The sequence below is a fragment of the Perissodus microlepis genome, chromosome 7 (assembly GCF_051167445.1).
Source record: "Perissodus microlepis isolate ML-2025 ecotype Zambia chromosome 7, ASM5116744v1, whole genome shotgun sequence".
In the NCBI taxonomy this organism is placed as follows: domain Eukaryota; kingdom Metazoa; phylum Chordata; class Actinopteri; order Cichliformes; family Cichlidae; genus Perissodus; species Perissodus microlepis.
Window position 1 is genome coordinate 28,302,988 of NC_140467.1, and position 21,188 is coordinate 28,324,175.

Below are 21,188 nucleotides of genomic sequence, written 5' to 3' on the forward strand. Positions count from 1 at the left end.
GCTCCTCTTCTACCTGAGCAGGTGAGTCCAACAGCTTTGCCAGGTGAGCAGCTGTTTGTAGCTGAGGCTGAGCTTCTACAGTCCAGGAGAGCAGACTCATGGCCTCCACACTGGAACTCTTTGCTCCACACTGGAGCCTCCACTTCTCCATAGAGCGCCCCCTGGAGGACCGAAGGAGGCCCACAGCCGAGCTCCCTACAGACCACCTCTGCATTCTGCTGTCTAAAACAAACTGGAAACTGTTTTGTTGTGCTGCACAGACTTGGACCAGGCTGGGTTTAGTCAGGTAGACAACAACATAAAGAAAAACAAAATCAAGACGGCTGACGAAAACATCTTATTTTTTAAATACCATGTGTAGGCCAAACATACTCTGACTAGTAAAAAAACAAATTTTAGTTTGTGTGTGTAAATTATGAAATTATGATGAGGTAATGACTCAATGACTGTGGATAGATAGACTCATTCCAGCTCTCTTACAAATGTCGCATAACATCTGGGAAGCTGATGCTGGACTAAGCAGCATTGAAAATGCCTTTCATTGTGATCGGAATCAGTCAACAAACATTTTAGGTTGTCTGTGTAGACGAATAGAACAGAAGAATAGCCCTTTATTGTTACTGTTAATGTACAACTAAATTATGAGTGCTCCATGCCAATTGTGCAGGATTAAAAAAAATATGAATGAATATGAATAGTAAAGAAATCAGGAATAAATAGCAAACAGAACAGATATATACTGTCAAGAGGAATCTGTACAAACTACAGGAATATATATGAACCAAGAGAAATGTCACGGTCCGTGGGGATGTGGGGAAGGAGGACCCAAACGCTCGACATTTGATGAATGCAGTGTGTTTATTTACAGTGACGTAAAGATAATCCACACAACAATAAATCCCCATGCGTCCCCGCCTCCCACTCCGTGTCTTCTCCAAGTGTCTTCGCTCCGTGTGGCCACCCCGTGTGGCCGCTCCCTAGTGCCCGTTTACTCCGTGCCTGCTGCCCTCGCGTTTCCGTACTCCTGCCGGGAAATAACAGACGCAGCCGTTAGTATAATTAACTTCACTGTGGCAAGCTCACACTCACAAACCGACTAGTTGGAGAACTGACGGGAAGTCTCATGCAATGATCCAGCATCGAGGAGCGCTCAGCCACACCGACGAAGCTTGATCAGCTCCAGCCGTGTGATGATCTTCAGGTGTCGCCAGCCACCTGGCAGGGCCACACCCACCAGGCCTGAAGGTGCCTGTCACAGCCGCATTCACACATGCACACACACCTGCCTATATACATAAGCATGGACAACAATACAGCGCAGCAGCAGCACAGTGCAGCAAAAACACATATAATATGATACAAGTCCATAGCTGCTCAGGGACCCTGGGTCGCTCAGATCCAGGTACCTAACAAGAAAGAGAGACACTGGGGAGCAAAATGCTTGGGAGTGGTGCAAAAGGACTTGGTCTGAGTGTAGAGTCCATGTGTGAGTGGCCTGAGGGTTACTCAGACTATGGCTCAGATTAGTGAGGTGGTGGGCAGGGGTGGGGTGTTTGGGGATAGTGTTTGTTAGCAGTCAGAATGGCTCAGGGGAAAAAGCTGTTAGTGAGTCTGCAGGTGTGGGTTCTGATTGACATAAGGCACCAAACAGGAGGCAGCGGATCAAACAGGTGGTGGGCGGGGTGCAAGGGGTCACCTGTGATGGCCCTGGTTTTCCTAAGATAGGAGGATCTGGAAATGGCCTCCAGGGGTGGCAGAGGGCAGCCAACTATTTTCTGGGCAGTGTTAATTAGCACCAGAGGGACAAGTTCTTGACCTCCACCCTGTACGCTGTTTCATCTCAGCGATGAGCCCAACCACAATGATGTCAATTCAATTCAATTCAATTTTATACAGCACCAAATCACAACAACAAGGCACTTTGTATTGTAAGGTAGACCCTACAATAATACATGCAGAGAAAAACCCAACAATCAAATGGCCCAAATTGGCGACAGTGGGAGGGAAAAACTCCCTTTTAACAGGAAGACAAATCCAGCAGAAACAGGGGGGGCTGAGAATGCAGCCCTGTGGGGATCTGGTGTTGAGTGACAGTGGGGGCAAGAGCTGGGGGGCCAAGTCAGATAGCACCATGATCTGACCAGAGTTAAACTGCCTCCTTTTAAAGAGATGCCCAATGTGAAAGACTCTGTGTGGGTGAGGAGAAACTGATGAAGTTCAGAGTCCAGAGAACACCTGAAGATCTGTTTTTTGATGATAGCTTGATGCTGGTGGATGTTGTTTCAAGGCACCACGAGTGCGGGTATTATCGATGGAATTGTTGCAAAGCAGAAAAGTCTGTTTGCTGAAATAGTCCCCTTTTTCTAATAGTAGAAACCCAATCATTTTGAATGAGGAGCAATGCCTCTCTCTCACCTGTGGATTTGTGGCAGAGTTACCACTCGTTCACATCAGCCTTGTGTGGTGAAGGTTGTGAGTTCAAATGCAGCATGAGATTTTTTTTTCACAACCATATTTTTATTTTTATTGCAAATTACACTGCAACACACTTTTCAGAAATCTTTTTTTTCTCCTCATCATCTCAGAAAGGAAATTAGAAATTTTTTCCATGAACAAACAGATTCATACATTCATACATGCAGAGGAACAGCTTTACTGCGACAATGGAAATGTCTCTGAATTTTTCCAGATATTACACAGACTAGTTGTCACATGTTATGAAAAGATGATAGCAAAAATGGTTTTACCTGAACAGGTTATGTCAAAGATGCTGGTAGGTGACAGTTCGCAAGACGCTGCACATTGCCCCAGAAGAGATCGAGACAGAAGACAGTCCTGATCAACAACATAGATCTCCTCAGGGCATCCGCTCTTCTTCCTACAGAAACAGAGAGTCACAGTCCACATGTTCACAGACAATAGCTGCTTCATTCTGAGTCCATGAATCGCCCTTCACTGGTCTCCACTCTCCCTGATGTTTCAGCTCCAGTATTCCTGCACAGCGACTGGCTCTTCCCAAGCCTGACATTATCAGACTCTGAACAGAAAAGGAATTTATGTCTGAAAATATTAAAATCAAACTTAGTAGATTCTGCTCCAGCAATTCTTTAAATTTCTTTTTTTTTCTTCTTACCTGTTGACTTCTCTTCAGCCTGGGCTCCTGAGGAGGACATGAGAGAAAACTCATGAACATAAAGAGCAATTCTGAGTGGAGATCAGTCGAGGACAGAACCAACATGTCAGTGTGCATGTGAGATGAGAATCTGAAAACACAGATCATTTTACAAATGAAGACAACACAATTAAACGATTTATGAAATAAAAAAGAAAAGTTGCTCACAAAAAAAAAGTTACATACTTAGAAGTGTCATACATTTTTACCTTGTACAACAGGTAGGTGTATAAGACTGCTGAACACCTGGATTACACAGTTTTTAGGGGAGTCTTTGGAAACTTACAGAGATCAGTCTAAATAAAGTTTAAATAAAGACAGAACAAACAGGTGGACATTTAATGACAAATTAACATTAATTATGTTATTGTGCACTTTTCTATTATTACTGTAAGTGTTTATATGAATATTTAATGTGAAAAGGTTTACCTACAGACCAGCCTGGTGTGATCTTACCAGGAGGCTTGTTGGAGGTGCTTTGACCTGTGCTGTGTAGAAGAGAAGAAACACAATTTTTGCTCTTGCAGAGGAATCAGCAGCATTTCTGGATGAGCTTCACATACAGCTCCTTCTTTGCATGATGGAGCTCCAGCCTGCATTTGTGGATGGCAAAGTGAACTGTTTTCACAGAGATGGATTCACATGACAGGATCATTCCTGTTTTTGAAGCAGTGCTGCCTGAGGGACCGAAGATTTTTTTTCTGGGGTTTTTTGTGTGTCAGCTAAAAAAGTAATATAAAGATGTGTTAAGCTCCATGCAGGTCAACACATAAATACACAGCAGTGACCCATCTAACCATCTGTGAGCCATGTGAGCTTATCAAACACGTCATCATGATTGTATCGACTCACAAAAAACACAAACTGTCATTGAATGACTGGGAAGCCGTACCTTACACCTGAAAAATACAACTGTAGTTCTCAGGGAAACTACCAAGAAGGATTTTGGTCTATCCTCTAGACAGAGGCTAGATGATATGGAGACTTCATGGTAGAACAAGGAAGTGCAAGAACGTATTTAAAGTGGGATAGTCAGGGAGATAAAGAAAGAAAAACTGGAGAATCGAGTTCTGGGTGTTCAGGAAAAAGAGAATTCAAATAAGTTTTGTTTCTATAAATATTTGTATATATATTGTATATTTTTAACTTAGTTTCAGGGGTTTATTTAACAAATCAGTGGGGAAAAATAAATAAATCTGGAGCTACAAAGAAAAGCTGAAACCCAAACAAAACCAAGAACAGATGTACTTTATTATAATATTTGACAAAAAATAAGGTAAACAAAGGAAATCTCCACTGAGAAGTACCCAGAGATGCTACAAACTATTCAGAAATTGTCTCACTGAAAACCAAAACTGTGTCTCAATGCCTTCTAGGTGTGGGGAGGGGAGCTCACTAAAGGTGTCTAACCTCCCAAACAGAAGACTTCTGCTTCACTAAGAGGACAAACTAAAAAATTTACTTCAGGCTGTGCTCGAAAGCTGATCAGCTAAGATCCTCCCACAGACTGTGGACTCTCTGGATGCTAGTGACGATCAGAAATAGAAGAAAAACCACAAACTGTCTCCATGTGTGAACAGGTGAGATTCAAACTGTATTCATGCTGACATGAAAAGAGCAGAGATTTGTTTCAAACACAGTACGAAAACTACAGAATAATTCCAGTTTTATTAGTAAAGGGAAGTAAAATCTTTCACTGAGATAATGGTCAGTTGTGTTTCTGCTGACAAATTAATCAAGATGTTAGGTGAGCTGCTCAGACGTCCTCCTGTTCTCCATGAGCTCCTTCATCTGCACAAACACCAACTTTACCGTCCACCATCTCAGTGTGCTCCTGTCTGCTGGACCTCTGCTTCCTCCTGTTCTGGAGTGGCACACAGATTAGACTGACTGCATCGCTCCTCACTTCAGTTCAATGAACAGACTTCATTCCTGCTGCTAAAAAGATTTATTCTTTACCTTACAGCAGAAATATAAGACGATGTTCTCCAACAGCAGAATCAGCGGCAGGAGGATCACTCTGACGGTAAGACCTGTGTGATCTGATCAGACACATCACAACCATCATGAGTCCAACAGCTCAGGCTATAGCAACATGACAACAGAATAAACCTGTTTGAGTCAGTTACCTTTGAAACCTAACAAATATTAACAAGCTCAATTAACGCTGCTGCCTCTTGGCAAAGGACACTCTTACAATTAATCTTCATTTTTAGTCTCCAGATATTTTATTGCTTGTTAAACTGAAGCTTATAATATGCATGTGAATTAGAGTTTTGTTTGCTGTGTCACCTCAAAATTTATGTTTTGTCAACTGTTTGTCTTTTTCCTTTTTCTCTTTTCCTTTTGTCCTCAAACTCATGTTGATATTGATGGCTGATGTCAGCTTCAGCTTACCTGAGACAACGACAGACAGCAATCGGCTCTCAGAGGAGAAGTTATGAAAAAAAACATGAACGTGATAAACACAGCTGTAGTTTCCTTGGTGGGCGGGTTCTGCAGCAGGAAACAGGAAATGGGCAGAGTGATTAACAGCTGCTTGGGTGTATTTGTATGCTTTGTTGAAGGTAAGCTGAAAGGAGCCTCCAGGGTACTGTGGCTGGATGAAACAACTGATGGTGAAGTTGGAACTTCTGGATACCCGAAACCCCTGCTGCTGGGCCTCAGAGACCCCGTCATTGGAGGACAAAGAAATGACTGGCTGAACAAGCAGGTCTGTAGGAGACAGAGATGATGTAGATAACAATGAAAGGTGTGTCATGTCAGGTGAGGTTCAGTAGTCCATGGAGGATTTGAATCTTTTCGATTCACTCCAATGGAAAACGTTAACTGTCGCTGGACACATGAGTGTTATTCATTATGTCACAGATTATGGTGCGCTTACCTGAGCAGGTGATATTCACAATGGAGGAAGAGTCATTTGATGTTGCACAGTCTCTCAGAGGTGATCCAACCTGAACACAGTCAGGTCTCATCACCCACACTGGCAAGTCTGAGGACTCCACCCTCTGTCCTACAGAAACAGCTAAGCCACAGTCCAGTTGTTCACACACAATAGCTGCTTCCTCCAGGGTCCAGTCAGAGACATCCACTGGTCTCCACTCTCCCAAATGTTTCACCTTGAGTGTGCCTGCACACCGATGGGCTCCTCCCACCAGCCTGACGGGCTCTAACAGAAGCAGAGAGTCATCAGCAAAGAACAAAGTGAGTTTAAAAAAAAAATCAAAGCCACATCAAAGCTGCAGCTCCTCTTCTACCTGAGCAGGTGAGTCCAACAGCTTTGCCAGGTGAGCAGCTGTTTCTAGCTGAGCCTGAGCTTCTACAGTCCAGGAGAGCAGACTCATGGCCTCCACACTGGAACGCTTTGCTCCACACTGGAGCCTCCACTTCTCCATAGAGCGCCCCCTGGAGGACCGAAGGAGGCCCACAGCCGAGCTCCCTACAGACCACCTCTGCATCCTGCTGGTCAAAGTCAGCTTCACACACTGAGGACCAGCTCTGGTTAGACTTCACCTCCAGTCTGCCTGAACACAGACTGGAACCATTCAGCAGCCTGACAGAGTCTGGAGACATCAGAGAAGATCAAACAGAAATTTATTTACCATTTAGAGAGGGACCAGAGGAACATGTCACCGGGTCTGCCGTGGTGTTTCACAGACATATTACTGGAAATGCTAAGTAAACTCTCTATACAGCTGTAAAGAGACTACACAGCCCTCAACAACGGACCCAACATCCCACGCTCCTGAAACACCTCTAACAGGACACCCACAGGAATATGGTTGAATGCCTTCTCCAACTCCATAATACACGTGTAGACTGGTCGCTCAAACTCCCACACATGCTTGAATATCAGAATCAGGATATCTTTATTGTCATTGTAACAAGTACAGCGAAATTAGGTGCAGTCCCTGCAGTGTCAAGAAACGAAAGTTTAAACATGATTACAAAAGAATAATATAAAAAAAGGTAGAACACAGTCATTCAGTAATAAATAAAACCTTATTGTACATTTAACACTATTGCACAGGATGTCATCCATTGCACTGTACTTGTCAGGTTAAAACGGAGGTAATTACGGGTCATTCAGTCCCCTAACAGCTACAGGGTACAAACTGCTATTCATCTATTTGTCTTTGGTCTAATGCTCTTGTATCTTTTGCCTGATGGCAGCAGTTGGAACAGTTTATGTGTGGAGTGTGAAGAGTCTTTTATGGTATTTTCTGCTTTCCTGAGACAGCGAGAGCTGTGCAGTTCATCCAGGGAGGCTGAAGAGCAGCCGATGATCCCCTGGGCAACCTTTATAATCCCCTTAAGTGTTTTCCTCTGCACTGTTCTGCATCTGGAAAACCACAGACAGTGGCAGTTGCACAGGATGCTCTTGGTAGAAGGACACCAGCAGCTTTTGAAATAAAGACTTTGCTGAGCCTACTTTGACAGCTCTGCAGCGTCGTTCACACACCAGGATAGGTCCTCCATGACGTGAAGCAGGGAAGCAGAAGTCCGACACCATCTCCACCCCATCCCTACTGATAAAAAGTGGTTTAATGTCTGTTCTCTTTTCCTGAAATCTACAATAATCTCCTTGGTCTTGGTTGTGTTCAGGAGCAGGTTGTTGTCCCTGCACCACGCTGTCAGTCACTACACTTTGTCCCTGTAGGCAGACACACACACACACACACACACACGCACACACACACACACACACACCCTACAGTTGTAAGTGTACGGCATGAAAGGCAGAGGGCTCAGGACACAGCCCTGGGGAGAGCCGGTGCTGATGCTGATGGTCGAGAAGATGTGGGGGCCCACCGTAACCCTTTGTGTGCATTGTGTTACAAAGTCCTTAATCCAAAGACAGGTGGAGTATAGGAGTCCTAGGGCTGACAGCTTGCTCACCAATCTGTGAGGGAGGATGGTGTAAAAGGCAGAATTAAAGTCAATAAAGAGGAGGTGTGTGTAGCTCCCCTGGTGCTCCAGGTGGTACAGGGAACAATGAAGAGCAGCAGCAACAGCATCCTCAGTAGACCTGTTAGCCCTGCAACCAAATTGGTGAGCATCAAAGGTGGAAGGGATGAAGGACATGATATGACTCCAGACTTGTCTCTCAAAGCACTTCATATACTCAAAAGAATAAAGAGTTGGTCCAATGATCCACAACCAGGATGAAAACGACATTGTTCCACTTGAATCTGAGGTTCAACTAACAGATGGACAATCTTCTCCCGGCCCTTGGCGTAGACCTTTTACTGGCAGACTGAGGAGTGTGACTCCCGGAAGTTGGAACATGCCCACCAGTTGCCTTTCTTGAAGATGGGAGCCACCGCTCCATTCAGATGACAGTGCCTGTCAACTGTCTGAAAGAATCTTATAGAAGTGTGTCAGCCAAGACTGGCCACCTGCGTTTAGAAGGACACCTGTTTCTTTTACTATCAATTTCTCGGTTCAGTGGCCATTCGTGATATACTGGGTACATCTTTACTTGGTTTTGTCTGTTTATATAGCACCACTGGAAGTCATTCATACCCCCTCTGTCTGTAACATTCTTCATTAGCTGGCTCTGAGCTGGATCTTTCTGATATATTTTTAATGCCCTTACCACCATCTTCTTTCCTCACGTTTCTTTCCCTGACTCTAACCTAACAAAGTACTGACAAATATTGTAGATTCGATCCACATAAAGAAAATTATTTGGATTGAAATGATATGCTTACCTGTGCAGTTGAGCTTTATCATGGAGGAAGATGGGATGAATGTTGTACACTTCCTTAGAGCAGATCCAGATTTAACACAGTCAGAGAGTACTGTCAGCGGATAGAATCCAGTGGCCTTTGTCCGTCTTACAGAAACAGCAGAGCCACAATCCAGATGTGCACAGACAGAAGCTGCTCCCTTCAGGCTCCAGTCAGAGACATCCACTGGTCTCCAACTCCTCAGATCTTTTACCTCTAATGTACCTGAGCAGCGACTGGCACCTCCCACCAACCTAACAGGATCTGAATAGAAAGGATAAATTCATCAGTAAAAGAATAAAGGGAGTTTGAACCACATCAAAGCTGCAGCTCCTCTTCTACCTGAGCAGGTGAGTCCAACAGCTTTGCCAGGTGAGCAGCTGTTTCTAGGTGAGCCTGAGCTTCTACAGTCCAGGAGAGCAGACTCATGGCCTCCACACTGGAACGCTTTGCTCCACACTGGAGCTTCCACTTCTCCATAGAGCGCCCCCTGGAGGACCGAAGGAGGCCCACAGCCGAGCTCCCTACAGACCACCTCTGCATCCTGCTGGTCAAAGTCAGCTTCACACACTGAGGACCAGCTCTGGTTAGACTTCACCTCCAGTCTGCCTGAACACAGACTGGAACCATTCAGCAGCCTGACAGAGTCTGGAGACATCAGAGAAGATCAAACAGAGAGATCAGAGACAGCAGAAAAAGATGGCAGCAAACAACTATTCACTGACTCAAACTCAGCTCAACTCCAATAAGACTTCATCATTAACAACAGAACACATCTTTATAACAGCACGAGGCCAATAGTGTGTGTGTGTGTGTGTGTGTGTGTGTGTGTGTGTGTGTGTGTGTGTGTGTGTGTGTGTGGTTAGGGTGAAGTATGTTTCACAGTCAGAATCAAATAGTTTTTGACCCCTTTAACCTCCTCTTTGATGTATCTATGTAATATAAACATGCAGACCAGAGTTACAAATATATAACATGAACAAATCTCATTTTATATTTTTATTACACTTTTTCATATTAAAAAAGTACTTTGAACTAATTCTTTTAGATTTTTTAACTTCACACAACATGACGGTAGGGTTAATTAATAACACAAGTTATTTATTTTTCCTCAGATAAGCTGTGTGTTTAATGAACATTGTTCCTGTTAATATGTTTGAAACTTTATATCATTTGTATATTTTTGTCCCTTGGGACAGCTTCACACAGTATATGGGCAATAATGTGTTTAATTACATCCTAACAAAAACTAAAGCAGAAAGCTAAGTTCTCTCTGTACAGCATCAGTTAAAGAAACTTTAGTAAGATCACTGTCAATGATGCCATGCATTTAAGAAAAATAATGTAATCATTTGAACATATTGTATTCTATTGCCAGTTATAGCTCATGGTCAATGTGTGTCTTTTGAGTAAGCTTAAAGTTAGGATAACTGTGGAAACATCAATATACAAATGTTTAGATGACACCAACCGCTGCAAGTAGAAATCATGTTTATGTCCACAGAATTTTTATTTGCTTACCTGAGCAGATAAGTTCTCTGAATTGGTATTTTTGTGAAACTGTGATGACAGAGAAACTCAAACACTCTCTCAAAGGAGATCCAGCCTGAGCACAATCACGTTTTATTTCCCACTCATGTGAGACTAGCTCGGAACGGGACATGACCATTCCCACAGCAAAGCCACAGTCAAGACGTTCACAGAGAGCAGTGACTTCCTCCAGGTTGTGTGCAGTATTAATCACATTTCTCCACATTCCCAGTTGTTTCACCTGCACTTTACCTGCACAGCGACTGGCTCCTCCCACCAGTCTGACATCATCAGGCTCTGAACAGAAAGCAGAGAGTCATCAGTAAAAGAATAAAGCGAGTTTGAACCACATCAAAGCTGCAGCTCCTCTTCTACCTGAGCAGGTGAGTCCAACAGCTTTGCCAGGTGAGCAGCTGTTTCTAGCTGAGCCTGAGCTTCTACAGTCCAGGAGAGCAGACTCATGGCCTCCACACTGGAACTCTTTGCTCCACACTGGAGCCTCCACTTCTCCATAGAGCGCCCCCTGGAGGACCGAAGGAGGCCCACAGCCGAGCTCCCTACAGACCACCTCTGCATCCTGCTGGTCAAAGTCAGCTTCACACACTGAGGACCAGCTCTGGTTAGACTTCACCTCCAGTCTGCCTGAACACAGACTGGAACCATTCAGCAGCCTGACAGAGTCTGGAGAAAGAAAAAAATGCTGCTGCTGAAAACCATCATCTAAGAAAACTTGCATATATGTCAAACTGTTGAATTAATGTCAAACACAATAACATAGATTATGTCACTAATAAGCTCACCCAAACAGGTGAGAATCAGGGCTGTATAAAAATTATCTGGTGTTGCACACTGCCTCAGAGTAGATCCTGACCAAACACAGTCAAGTTTGATCTTCCAAAAAGGTGCAGTCCTCTGCAGTTTCCGTCCGAACGTAACAGCAGAGCCACAGTCCAGATGTTCACAGACCACGGCTGCTTCCTTCAGGGTCCAGTCAAAGACATTCACTGGTCTCCACTCTCCCAGATGTTTCACCTCCAATGTACCAGCACACAAACTGGGTCCTTCCACCAATCTGACATCATCAGACTCTGAACAGAAAGCAGAGAGGCATCAATAAAGAAATTTACTCCTGAAAATGTTAAAGTCTACCTTTCCTGCTGATTCTGAGTCAGTATTTTATTTTTTTGTTTTGTTTTTTGTTCACCTGTTGAGTTGTGTTTCCCTTCAACTTGGACTCCTGAAGAGAAAACCAAAGAAAACCATCAGTTTGAAGCCAGATGTGCCAGATCAATAAGTGCAAGCTACATGTGTGGAATGAATAGTGCATTTTAATGATCATGAGTGGAGGCAATAATGGGTAAAAGCAGCAGGAGTAATGGAGGTAGACGGCAGGTGAATTCATGAAAGCATGAGTCCATTACATTACCCAGCACATCGGACTAAAAGCGTTGCACGATAAACTACTTTTCTAAACATACGCTTTGAAACATTCACATCCATCCAGGGGTAGAATGTGAAGCACTGGACAAGCTGTCCTCATTCTTTGGGCCAAAAGCTGAGCTCTCAGTGGCTGTGGGGTGGCTGTGGCTCAGGTGGTAGAGCAGATCAGCTACTGATTGGAAGGTTGGTGGTTCGATCCTTGGCTTCCCCAGTCTGCATGCCAAATATCCTTGGGCACGATTGTAACCCCAAGTTGCCCTCCGATGCGTTCATCGGAGTATGAATGTGTGTGAAAGTAGTTTAGTTTGCACTTGTGTTTAGAAGTGCTTGTATGAGTGGGTGAATGAGGCACATTGTATACAGCGCTTTGAGTACTCTGGGAGAGCTATATAAGAATCAGTCCATTTACCATTCAGAGCTGTGCTGCTTGATTTCCCTGTAACTGAATTTTCTGCAGTGAATCTGTGAGAGAAGAGACTGTCTACCCTGCGTTCTATGGCTCATCACATTCATCCCCCTGACAGTGAGAGGAGCAGCACAGTTTGATGTTAAGTTCAAATTGACCGATTTTGCAGAGTTTCTTCTGTTATTTTCCTTTGATCGTCAGATATGAGTGTATGGGTGTTTGTATGTGTGTGATGTTGGTGTGTGAGTCTGTTCAAAGTGCTTTAAAGCCAAAATCTACGAGAGAAAGATGCAAATAATGAAAAATGAACAAAAGTACCCATTCAAATCTGAATTTATAATTCGTTTTTTATCATGTAATAGAGATTTGGAAACCAAAGAAGTCTTGAGTCTAGTTAATTTCATACCCTGAGCACTAAAACTTCAATTAACGTGCTTATCTGAAATTGTTACTGATCGTGTTTTTACCAACTGTCTTTTTAAACTGTGATAGACGGATTTCTTTAATCTTTATTAAGTTTAAACTGTTCCCATGAGCTCTGACCAGTCTGAGGAGCTGAGCCAGTGACAGTGACAAGAAGAGTATGTGGAAAATGAATCATCCATGTCAACTTTTATTTTGACACCATCTAAAACAGTTGCTTCACACACACACAAAATGTATCTGGCGTCAAACAAACCTTAAAAAATCTTTAAGACAAATTAATCATGTAAAAAAAAGTTAGAAATTTTTTTTAAAATAAAGACATAAAAAGGCAATATTAATCCGCTCCGTACGCCATACTTACAAAGTATGATGCTGAAATATTGTCTTTGCACAAAATTACCATGAAATTATGCTGCAGTTAAAATTAGTTACAGTATTATTTATCATTTCCTGTAAAATATATGGTGTTATGCTTAAAATTACTCATGTGTTGTGTAAGATTACTTACACATTAATAAAGACTACTTGTGCAATAATTCATTATTTATATAGTAGATTTTATTTTTTTTAAATCTGACTTACCCCCTTATTTTAGTGTCCCTACCTTTAAATAATACAATTTATATGAATATAATTACATTGTAACTTCTAAGAAAATACATAAAAATTCCTTTTAATTACAGGACAATTATGTCCTTAGTGACAAGCCGTATTATGAAGTGTTGATTTTTTAAACTTAGTTCTTCACCAAATTTTACACTGAGATTTCAGATGTTTATGTTACAGTTATTTTTAATAAACTATTTGGTTGGTCTATTAAAGAAATGTTTAAATGTACCAGCAAACCTCTGTGCTATGCATGGTGTTTGCTTTGGGGTTAGGTAAATAAAGAATGATGCATTTTTCTTTATTGGGATTAAATAAAATGTTTCATGGGTTTTCATGTTAGTAAGTATATGTTTAAATGTTCTCTGTGTTTCATTCATGTGGGTTTTGCTTGTTTAAACACTAAACATGTTAGAAATATTGAAGTTTAATAACTTTATTTCTACATGTAATTTGGGGTTTATTAACTCAACAAAGCATTACAGTCACTATCAGATGAGCTTATGACAGAAGATTTACAGTATATACTGGTAAATGTAACAGAACAATACTAAATCATAATGTCACCATTTGACCTGTCAGATGTACAAATACATACAATTGCATGAAAAATATTTGTGCACATCATAATGTTGGCACTCACAGTGGCCTCAGCAATGTTTATTCAAAGTTTCATCATGATTAGTCCACTTGTCTAGGATGAGATAAGGGACTTACAAACACACATACAGCAAAATCATAATGTATATAATTTTCTCACTGCCGTTTGGTGAAATCCTCCAGTCAGATCAGTGAAACCTTACAGATGATGTTTAAACCAGTCCTACCTGAGCTCCACAACAGCAGCAGCAGCAGCAGCAGGTGATCCATGTCCAGGTAGGTGTCTCTCTGCCTGCTCGCTGCTCTGATCATCAAACCTGCTGTCCTCAGTAAGTATCTGCCTGCAGGAAGAGACCAATCACATTTATTTTTTTTATCGTGAATAGGAAGTGGCCTTACCTCACTGACACATGTTCAGTATTTCCTGGGTGTTTGTTTTTGTCTGCAATGTTGGAAACTATCACATAACCCATAAAACAGAAATTATTTTTACAAATAATAAACTGTTCATTTACCTGTGGGTATAAACACCTGTGGTCATTTCAAATGGTAGGGAAAAAAAGCTCACGCTTTTATAACGCTTTCCTACTCTGCTGGAGCACCCAAAGCACTTTATACAACATGACTCTTTCATACCAGCACTTCATACTATCTAATATTCAAACTCTGATTCATGTATCAGAGAGCAATTTGGGATTAGTATGTTGCCCAAGGATATTTGGCATGCAGACAGAGCAGCCAGGGATCAAACCGCCAACATTCTGATAAATAGATCACCTGCTCTATCTCCTAAGCTACAAGCACTTTATAACTGTTTAACCCTACTGATGGTATTGTTTGAGTGGTATATGCATGCTGGGTAAAAGTTCACAAATACACAAGTGTGCACCGTAATGCAGGTCTTGAAACTGTGTGCTAACAACTAGATGAAATCTTCCTTCTTCCTCTGTAACTGAGGAGTGAACACAATTTCTGGATCTGATGATTTGTTTTTAATGTAGCACCTCTTTTATTTAAACAGTGTGTGTGTGTGTATGTGTGTGTGTGTGTGTGTGTGTGTGTGCGCGCGCACGCAGTGTGAATGTGTGAGTGTGTGTGAGGAGGATGAGCATGACTGATATGCAGAAAGCTCTGTTATCACAGTCAGGACAGGAACCCAAAAGGGGTTCCTGGATGATTGAGAATGCATCAAGACGTCAGGACAGGAACTCCACCCACTGAAAGTGAACGCCTAGACCTCTGACAAAACAACCTGTTATCCATAAGCATGTTTTTTAGTTATTAGTTATTATTATATTTTCTGCATGGTTTGTTCTTCATTCACATCATTCAAGTTTCTATTTTATGCCTCATTTAGTTTTCCTAATTCTAATCTTTGCCTTTCTTAGTTTTAGTTCTCTTATAATCCATCATTTTATTTATTCCCTGAGTTTCACTCCACTGAAAATGATCGCACAGCCTTTTTATAGAAACTGCAGAATATTTAAATGAAGAAAAGCTTGTCTCATTTCCTTCACACAGAAAGTTGCTCACGTGCAGCACATGAAATATTAGCCCGCTTTAGTCAGACCTTGTCATGAGGGGTCAGTGAGGCAGAGCAGTTTCATCTGTTTCTGGTTTCTGCTGGTTCACAGTTCTGTTCCTGTTTGAAAAACATAAAGATAAAGTTTGTATTTGGAGATTTTCTATTTCTGAGAAAATTGATGATAAGCTGTAATTTGATAAGAAGCTGCTGTCAGATTACAGGGCTGTGGTTTTTAACCTTTCCATAAAACAGGAATTGAAACTCTTGAGATTAAGAATGTTTGATGTGAGCGTACACTCAAAAAAATAAAACATTAGATTTACTTAAAAAAGTTATGTCAAGTGGTTCCACACAACTACTTTAAGTAACTTTTAAGAAATGTTGTTACTTAGTTTGAACTCAATACTGTTAAGTTAGATTTACGTAAGTGTATTGGCTAAATGTAACTTAATTGCAATGCTTAGCTGATACTTATCTTTGTTGCTTTAAGCCAACATAACTTGTTTAGGCAATATCTTTGTAATACTGTTACTTAGCTGGTACATAACTTTTCTGCTTTAGAAGGACATAACCTGGTTAGGTAGTATCTTTGTAAAACTGTTATGTAGCTGCTACATAACAATTTTATATAATTCAAAAGCAACAAAGTTAAGTAATTTCTATTCAATACAATTACAAATAAATCATTTACACTGGTTACTTCCATACAAAATAGCAAAGTTTCTTAAAAGTTACTTAAAGCAGTTATGTGGAACCACTTGACATAACATTTTTAAGTAAATCTTAGGGAGATCTTTTAGGAAGAAATGAAGACAGCACCCAAATTATCAAACACAATCCTGCCTTTAATAAGCACATTCAGTCCATATAAAATACTTTTTTCCAAGCACAACAGCTTAACACAAAGTGCAATCAATGCAACTTGTTACAAATTCCAAGTGAATATTTTGTGCAGAAAATGTAGATCAGTATAAAGTGCTAACCAACTTGTCGTCAAACTAAAATGATTAAAAAAATGATCCAACAAAGTCCTGTCTTTACTAAGCACATTCAGTGCATATTAAATACTTGTTGACAGACCGAAAAGACTGTAGAGCCGTAGCTTAACACAAAGTGCAATCAATGCAGACAACTTGTTACAACTTTAACTAAATACTTTGTGCATAAAACAATATTTTACTTCAAAGATCAGTGAAGTGCTAACCAACTTGTCTTTCAACTGGTCCAGAAAGCATCCAAATTATCAAAAAAAATCCTACATTTTACAAGACGTTTCAGGAATTATTTTCAAACACTGATAAGCATGAAAGAGCAAACTAAACTCATTTAAAACAGTGAAAATTGGCTGTTTTGTTCAAAAACTGTACTGTAAAACAGTGCTACTCAGTTTTTCAAGTTATGGTTACATCCCAAGTTGCAGACAGCTGCCAAATGTCACATTCTTTGAAATATCAAATCACAGCGGCCTAACCGCTAAAACTTTTTAAAATGTCTGTCATTTTCTGTATGTTGTCAAGTAGCAGTAGAAGAAGTGCAACACCAATTTTTTAAGTAACAGTATTTTGCTAAAATGCAAATGAACATTATTGTTCTCTAAAACTGGTGAATGTTCCCAAGAAACAGTACTGACAATGAAAAAAAGTGTTTATGAACAACTTAACTATACCTGAACGTAAAGCATTCAAACTAAGTTAAGCAATAAGGGCCTCCCGCTTCCTCCTCTTTATTCAAGGAGTTTGTTTCTGAGCACTTGAACTTTGTTTGATAGCATCAAGTCCCATCAGTACTTTCTGAAAAAACTCAAAAGTGTACCTGAGGTTGGATGGGTAGCTCATGTTTAAAGTGTAGATCAGGCCGAACAACAACACAACAGCAGTGGCAACATCAGGAAGATCTCTGAGCACAGCGACACCCTCAATTATGATACCAATGTCTTCTGCCGGGTCAAGGTCACGCTCTCCTTCTGGTTTGATGACATAGATGCCAATGAGCGTCTTCTCCATTTCACTTTCGGCCTCATGGAAGTCCACATCCTAAAAAAATAAATAAATAAATAAACATAATAATACAAGTTGCAGGGTTTCTTATCAATTAAAGGGATATTCCACCCAAAGTGGAAATTTGTCTATTACCATATTGCCAAGAGTTAGATAAGTGAGAAAAAAGCATTTTGTAACCAGCACAGTACATTTCTGATCTTATACCCATTGTTCCTGGTGAGCTCAATAATCATGTCGACTGCAAATGAAAAGTAAAAAGTAACACGACGGATTTGCAGGAGGAGGCGATTTAGACTTGGGCCTACATTACGGTTACGTCAAAGCACCCTGTAACCCGCCATGGCATAGCACTTGGATACAACAACAGTGGTTGAAAAAGCCTCTGGTTTCCATAAATAAACACATATTCGAATATCCATGCACCATGCAGCGGCGGCTTACAGTGTTGTATGTGGTAACCATAATGTATTCCCAAGTCTAAATCTACTCCTCCAAATCCTTCAAGTTACTTATTACTTTTCATTTAAAGTCGACATGATTATTGAGCTCACCAGGAATAATTCGTACCATTAAAGAGTCATTTGCAACCAAAATGCTTATAGTTCCCATTCACTCCATTTTTTAAATGCTAGGCAAAAGCAAATAGACTGCTGCCGGATCAGGAGAATTATTGCACTGGTTACAAAATTATTTTTTCTCACTTATCTTACTCTGGGTAATATGGTAATAGACCAATTTTCACTTTGGGGTGGAATATCCCTTTAAGCTGCAAAACAGTAGACAGCTCAGAGCGAGATGAGAGGTGTTGGTCCATCATCTAGATTACACGGCAGAACAACAAAGCAGAAAGACAGTACACTCAGCCCACATTACACCCCAACTGTAATGGCAAGGGTCACTCCCGCATAAGCTTGTGCTTTTATATCTCCAATAATGTTCTAATTTTAACTTTTTGTTATAATCTAGTGAATGTGTGTGAGGAAAAATTACCGTCAGTTAAATTTTTATTACTGGAAATTGTTTCTATTTGATTACTTGCCTGATATTCTTTGATCAAGCTGTTCGGATCTTCATTGAGGTAGACTGCAAGTCCTTTCAGCGTACACACTCTTCTCATTGCAACTGTGTCGTTCTGTAAAACATAAAAGCAAATTTGACTTAGCTAAACTTTAAAGACATTTTCAGTTAACTTCAGCAAAATAAATGTATATAATGCTTTGAGAAAAAAAGTCCATGACACACTACAGAAGAACAACAAAATTTAAAATAAAAAAAATTAAGGAAAGAAGGAACATTATCATTTGAAAAAATGTGACGAGCAAAAAAAGGTAACCACAGGATCCCAAAAAAAACAGAAACCCGACCAAAAACAGCAGCATGAAGAATCCAGTGAGGAAGAGGATGAACAAGAGGTCACACCAAAGCCAGCCTGAACAGAGGATTTTTTTTTTTAAAGTAAACCACTGAGTCCACTGATCTAAGGCTTAGGAGGAGAGTTCCAGAGTTTGGGGGCCACAGCAGCAATGATCTGTCACTTTTGGTCTTTAGACTGTTGTGCACTACCAGGCTTTGATCACTGGACCTCAGGGACCTGCTGGGGGTGTTGGGACTGAGAAGATCTCCATTGTATGATGGTGCTTGTCCATGTAAGGCCCTAAGGACCAGAACCAGGATCTTGAAATGAACCTTGAAGTTGACCAGCAGCCAGTGACGCTGGAAGAGAAGCGGGGTGACGTGGGTGTGTTTGGAGGACTTGAACAGGAGGTTTTGCAAGGACAAATGAAAAAACAGTTGTAGTACTAAGCCAGGGTTTCCCATAACCCTGGTCCTCAGGGCCCACTGTTCTGCATGTTTTCCATGTCTCTGCTTGAGTTTGGGTCACTGAACTCGTGTGTTGCACAGTGTGTCATGTCTCTAGAGTCCTAAGAGTGTGGCATGGGCAGCCGTGTGCGACGGCCGAAAAAACGCACGGTGTGATCCCGGCACAAAACAACCAACAGCAGAGGACATCCAGGACCACAATCTGAATATTACAGACAACACCAACAAGTACCAGATTCAAAACTGTTTGTAAGGTAAAGCATGTTGGTGCAATAGCTTTACTTTTGAGCTGATTTTATAAGACAGACCATCGCATCATTACAGAGTGATAAATCCGAATCTGTGAGCCGCGTAAATGCGGCAAGGCGCAAAGGTGAAAAGTGATAAAACTCGATTCTGATACGTTTTGCCTCGTAGTAATATTGCCGCTTGAGTCCCTCACCTTTGTTCGCTGAACGCACATCAAGCGTTCTTGTCACAGAGGGAAGTCCCCCGTAGTGGAGCCAGAGCAGCGCGCTGCCTCGGTTGACAGCAGAAGTAAATAACACAGGCAGACCATGGGCTGCTCAGCTTGTTTATGATCAACTGGACGGACGCAGTGATACTACGTTCTTTTGGCCGTTAAGAAGACAGATCGCTCGTCTGTTTAGGGACAGTGAGAGACAGCCAGCGGTTCAATTGAGTGGTAAAAACACTCGCAGAGCGGAGCGTGGAGCGGGAGAGACAACAGGTGAGCTCCAAGCTAAAACTACTGTCTGTTTACCATGGTCGCTGCAATTGACGCTGAATGCGTGACCCTGTACGTCACATGCAGGGGGGGGCGCTCAGAGACCTCCCTTTATCCCGTCTTGGTTTGAAAGGTGCCTGATGGCAGTTTATTCTAGCTTCAGCTTTTCTACTGTAAATGCCAAAATTCTCCCCAGGGAGCCGCGGCAAATCCCGTTTTGGAAACGCTACGGTCCTGTAAAAACAGCTTTTAATTCTGGCAATTTTTTTTATGAAGTATCCAAATCAACTTAAAACTTTATTACTGTGACAACACTATCATGAAAAGGACAAAGAATAAACAATCCCATAATACCAACATTAAACTTTACCTTACAATAGAAGGAGACAACAAAATCATATGTATTAAAAGAGGGAATGAAGCATTCAAAAAAATTAATTCCAAACCTCATCAATTGCAGCCATGATTTCTGTGATCTTGCGTCCAGATGTTCCTCCCTTGTTTCTGAAGACTGGTCAGTTTGGTTGTGTTGTTGTCCAGCTGTGCCATAAATGTGGATGTTAGCGGGACCGTAGTGATGCGCTGGAATTCAGCATTTATCTGTAAAATAAACAAATGTTTAGCGTGATGGGTTTAAAATATTGCATGTAGAGTGCATTTGCAGATCAACTGATTCAGTTACCTCACGTGGAGAAAAAAGAGCTGGCCATCGGCTTTTAAAGTCAGCTACGAAGGGCATGTCCTGAAGAATTTCTTGCCTCCGGTGAGGAAAGGTTTGGGCCATTTTTGCTTTGATGGTTTCATCGTTGTTCTTCTTCTTGAACTCACTGAAAGCAGCACCAACCTTTCTTCTTCCTGACTCTCTCGGGTTAAAATTAAGTTCTATTACATTTGCCAAATCTTCAGTCTCACTTGTAGTTGTATCGTGATCAATATTTGCACTTATGTCCTCTTCTATAATAGTGTCTGTACTGTCATCAGCTGATGTTTGGCCTACAATAGTGTTAGCAATACCGATTTTAAAGTCTTTTAAGGTATAAGGATTGTGTTTCCTATTTCGATGAGACTTGAATGTACCATAGATATTTGTTTTGAAAGAACAACCCTCAAACATGCAATGCACAGTCTCGTTACATTTTAGATGGTTGTTAATGTGAGAAAAATACTCCTGCTCTGAAGCTATGTTGCAGCAGGAACACAAAT

At 41.3% G+C, this 21,188-nt stretch overlaps 1 protein-coding gene across 1 annotated transcript in view; it reads right to left on the minus strand.

Moving 5' to 3' along the window:
- Positions 1-21,188, minus strand: part of LOC146383284 (scavenger receptor cysteine-rich type 1 protein M160-like) — a 65,277-nt gene that overhangs the window by 43,075 nt on the left and 1,014 nt on the right. Inside the window, exons 3-21 of the mRNA XM_084932440.1 lie at positions 20,668-20,846; positions 20,432-20,585; positions 18,477-18,569; positions 17,250-17,470; positions 15,483-15,554; positions 14,140-14,253; positions 11,639-11,671; positions 11,235-11,522; positions 10,810-11,115; positions 10,426-10,731; positions 9,247-9,552; positions 8,887-9,168; positions 6,430-6,735; positions 6,057-6,341; positions 5,570-5,887; positions 5,132-5,214; positions 4,932-5,036; positions 3,134-3,160; positions 14-161 (exon numbers count right to left, since the gene is read on the minus strand). Coding sequence (XP_084788566.1) covers positions 14-161; positions 3,134-3,160; positions 4,932-5,036; positions 5,132-5,214; positions 5,570-5,887; positions 6,057-6,341; positions 6,430-6,735; positions 8,887-9,168; positions 9,247-9,552; positions 10,426-10,731; positions 10,810-11,115; positions 11,235-11,522; positions 11,639-11,671; positions 14,140-14,224 — 2,878 coding nt within the window. The 5' untranslated portion in view covers positions 14,225-14,253; positions 15,483-15,554; positions 17,250-17,470; ... (1 more) ...; positions 20,432-20,585; positions 20,668-20,846. The remainder of the gene's footprint in view (positions 1-13; positions 162-3,133; positions 3,161-4,931; positions 5,037-5,131; positions 5,215-5,569; positions 5,888-6,056; positions 6,342-6,429; positions 6,736-8,886; positions 9,169-9,246; positions 9,553-10,425; positions 10,732-10,809; positions 11,116-11,234; positions 11,523-11,638; positions 11,672-14,139; positions 14,254-15,482; positions 15,555-17,249; positions 17,471-18,476; positions 18,570-20,431; positions 20,586-20,667; positions 20,847-21,188) is intronic.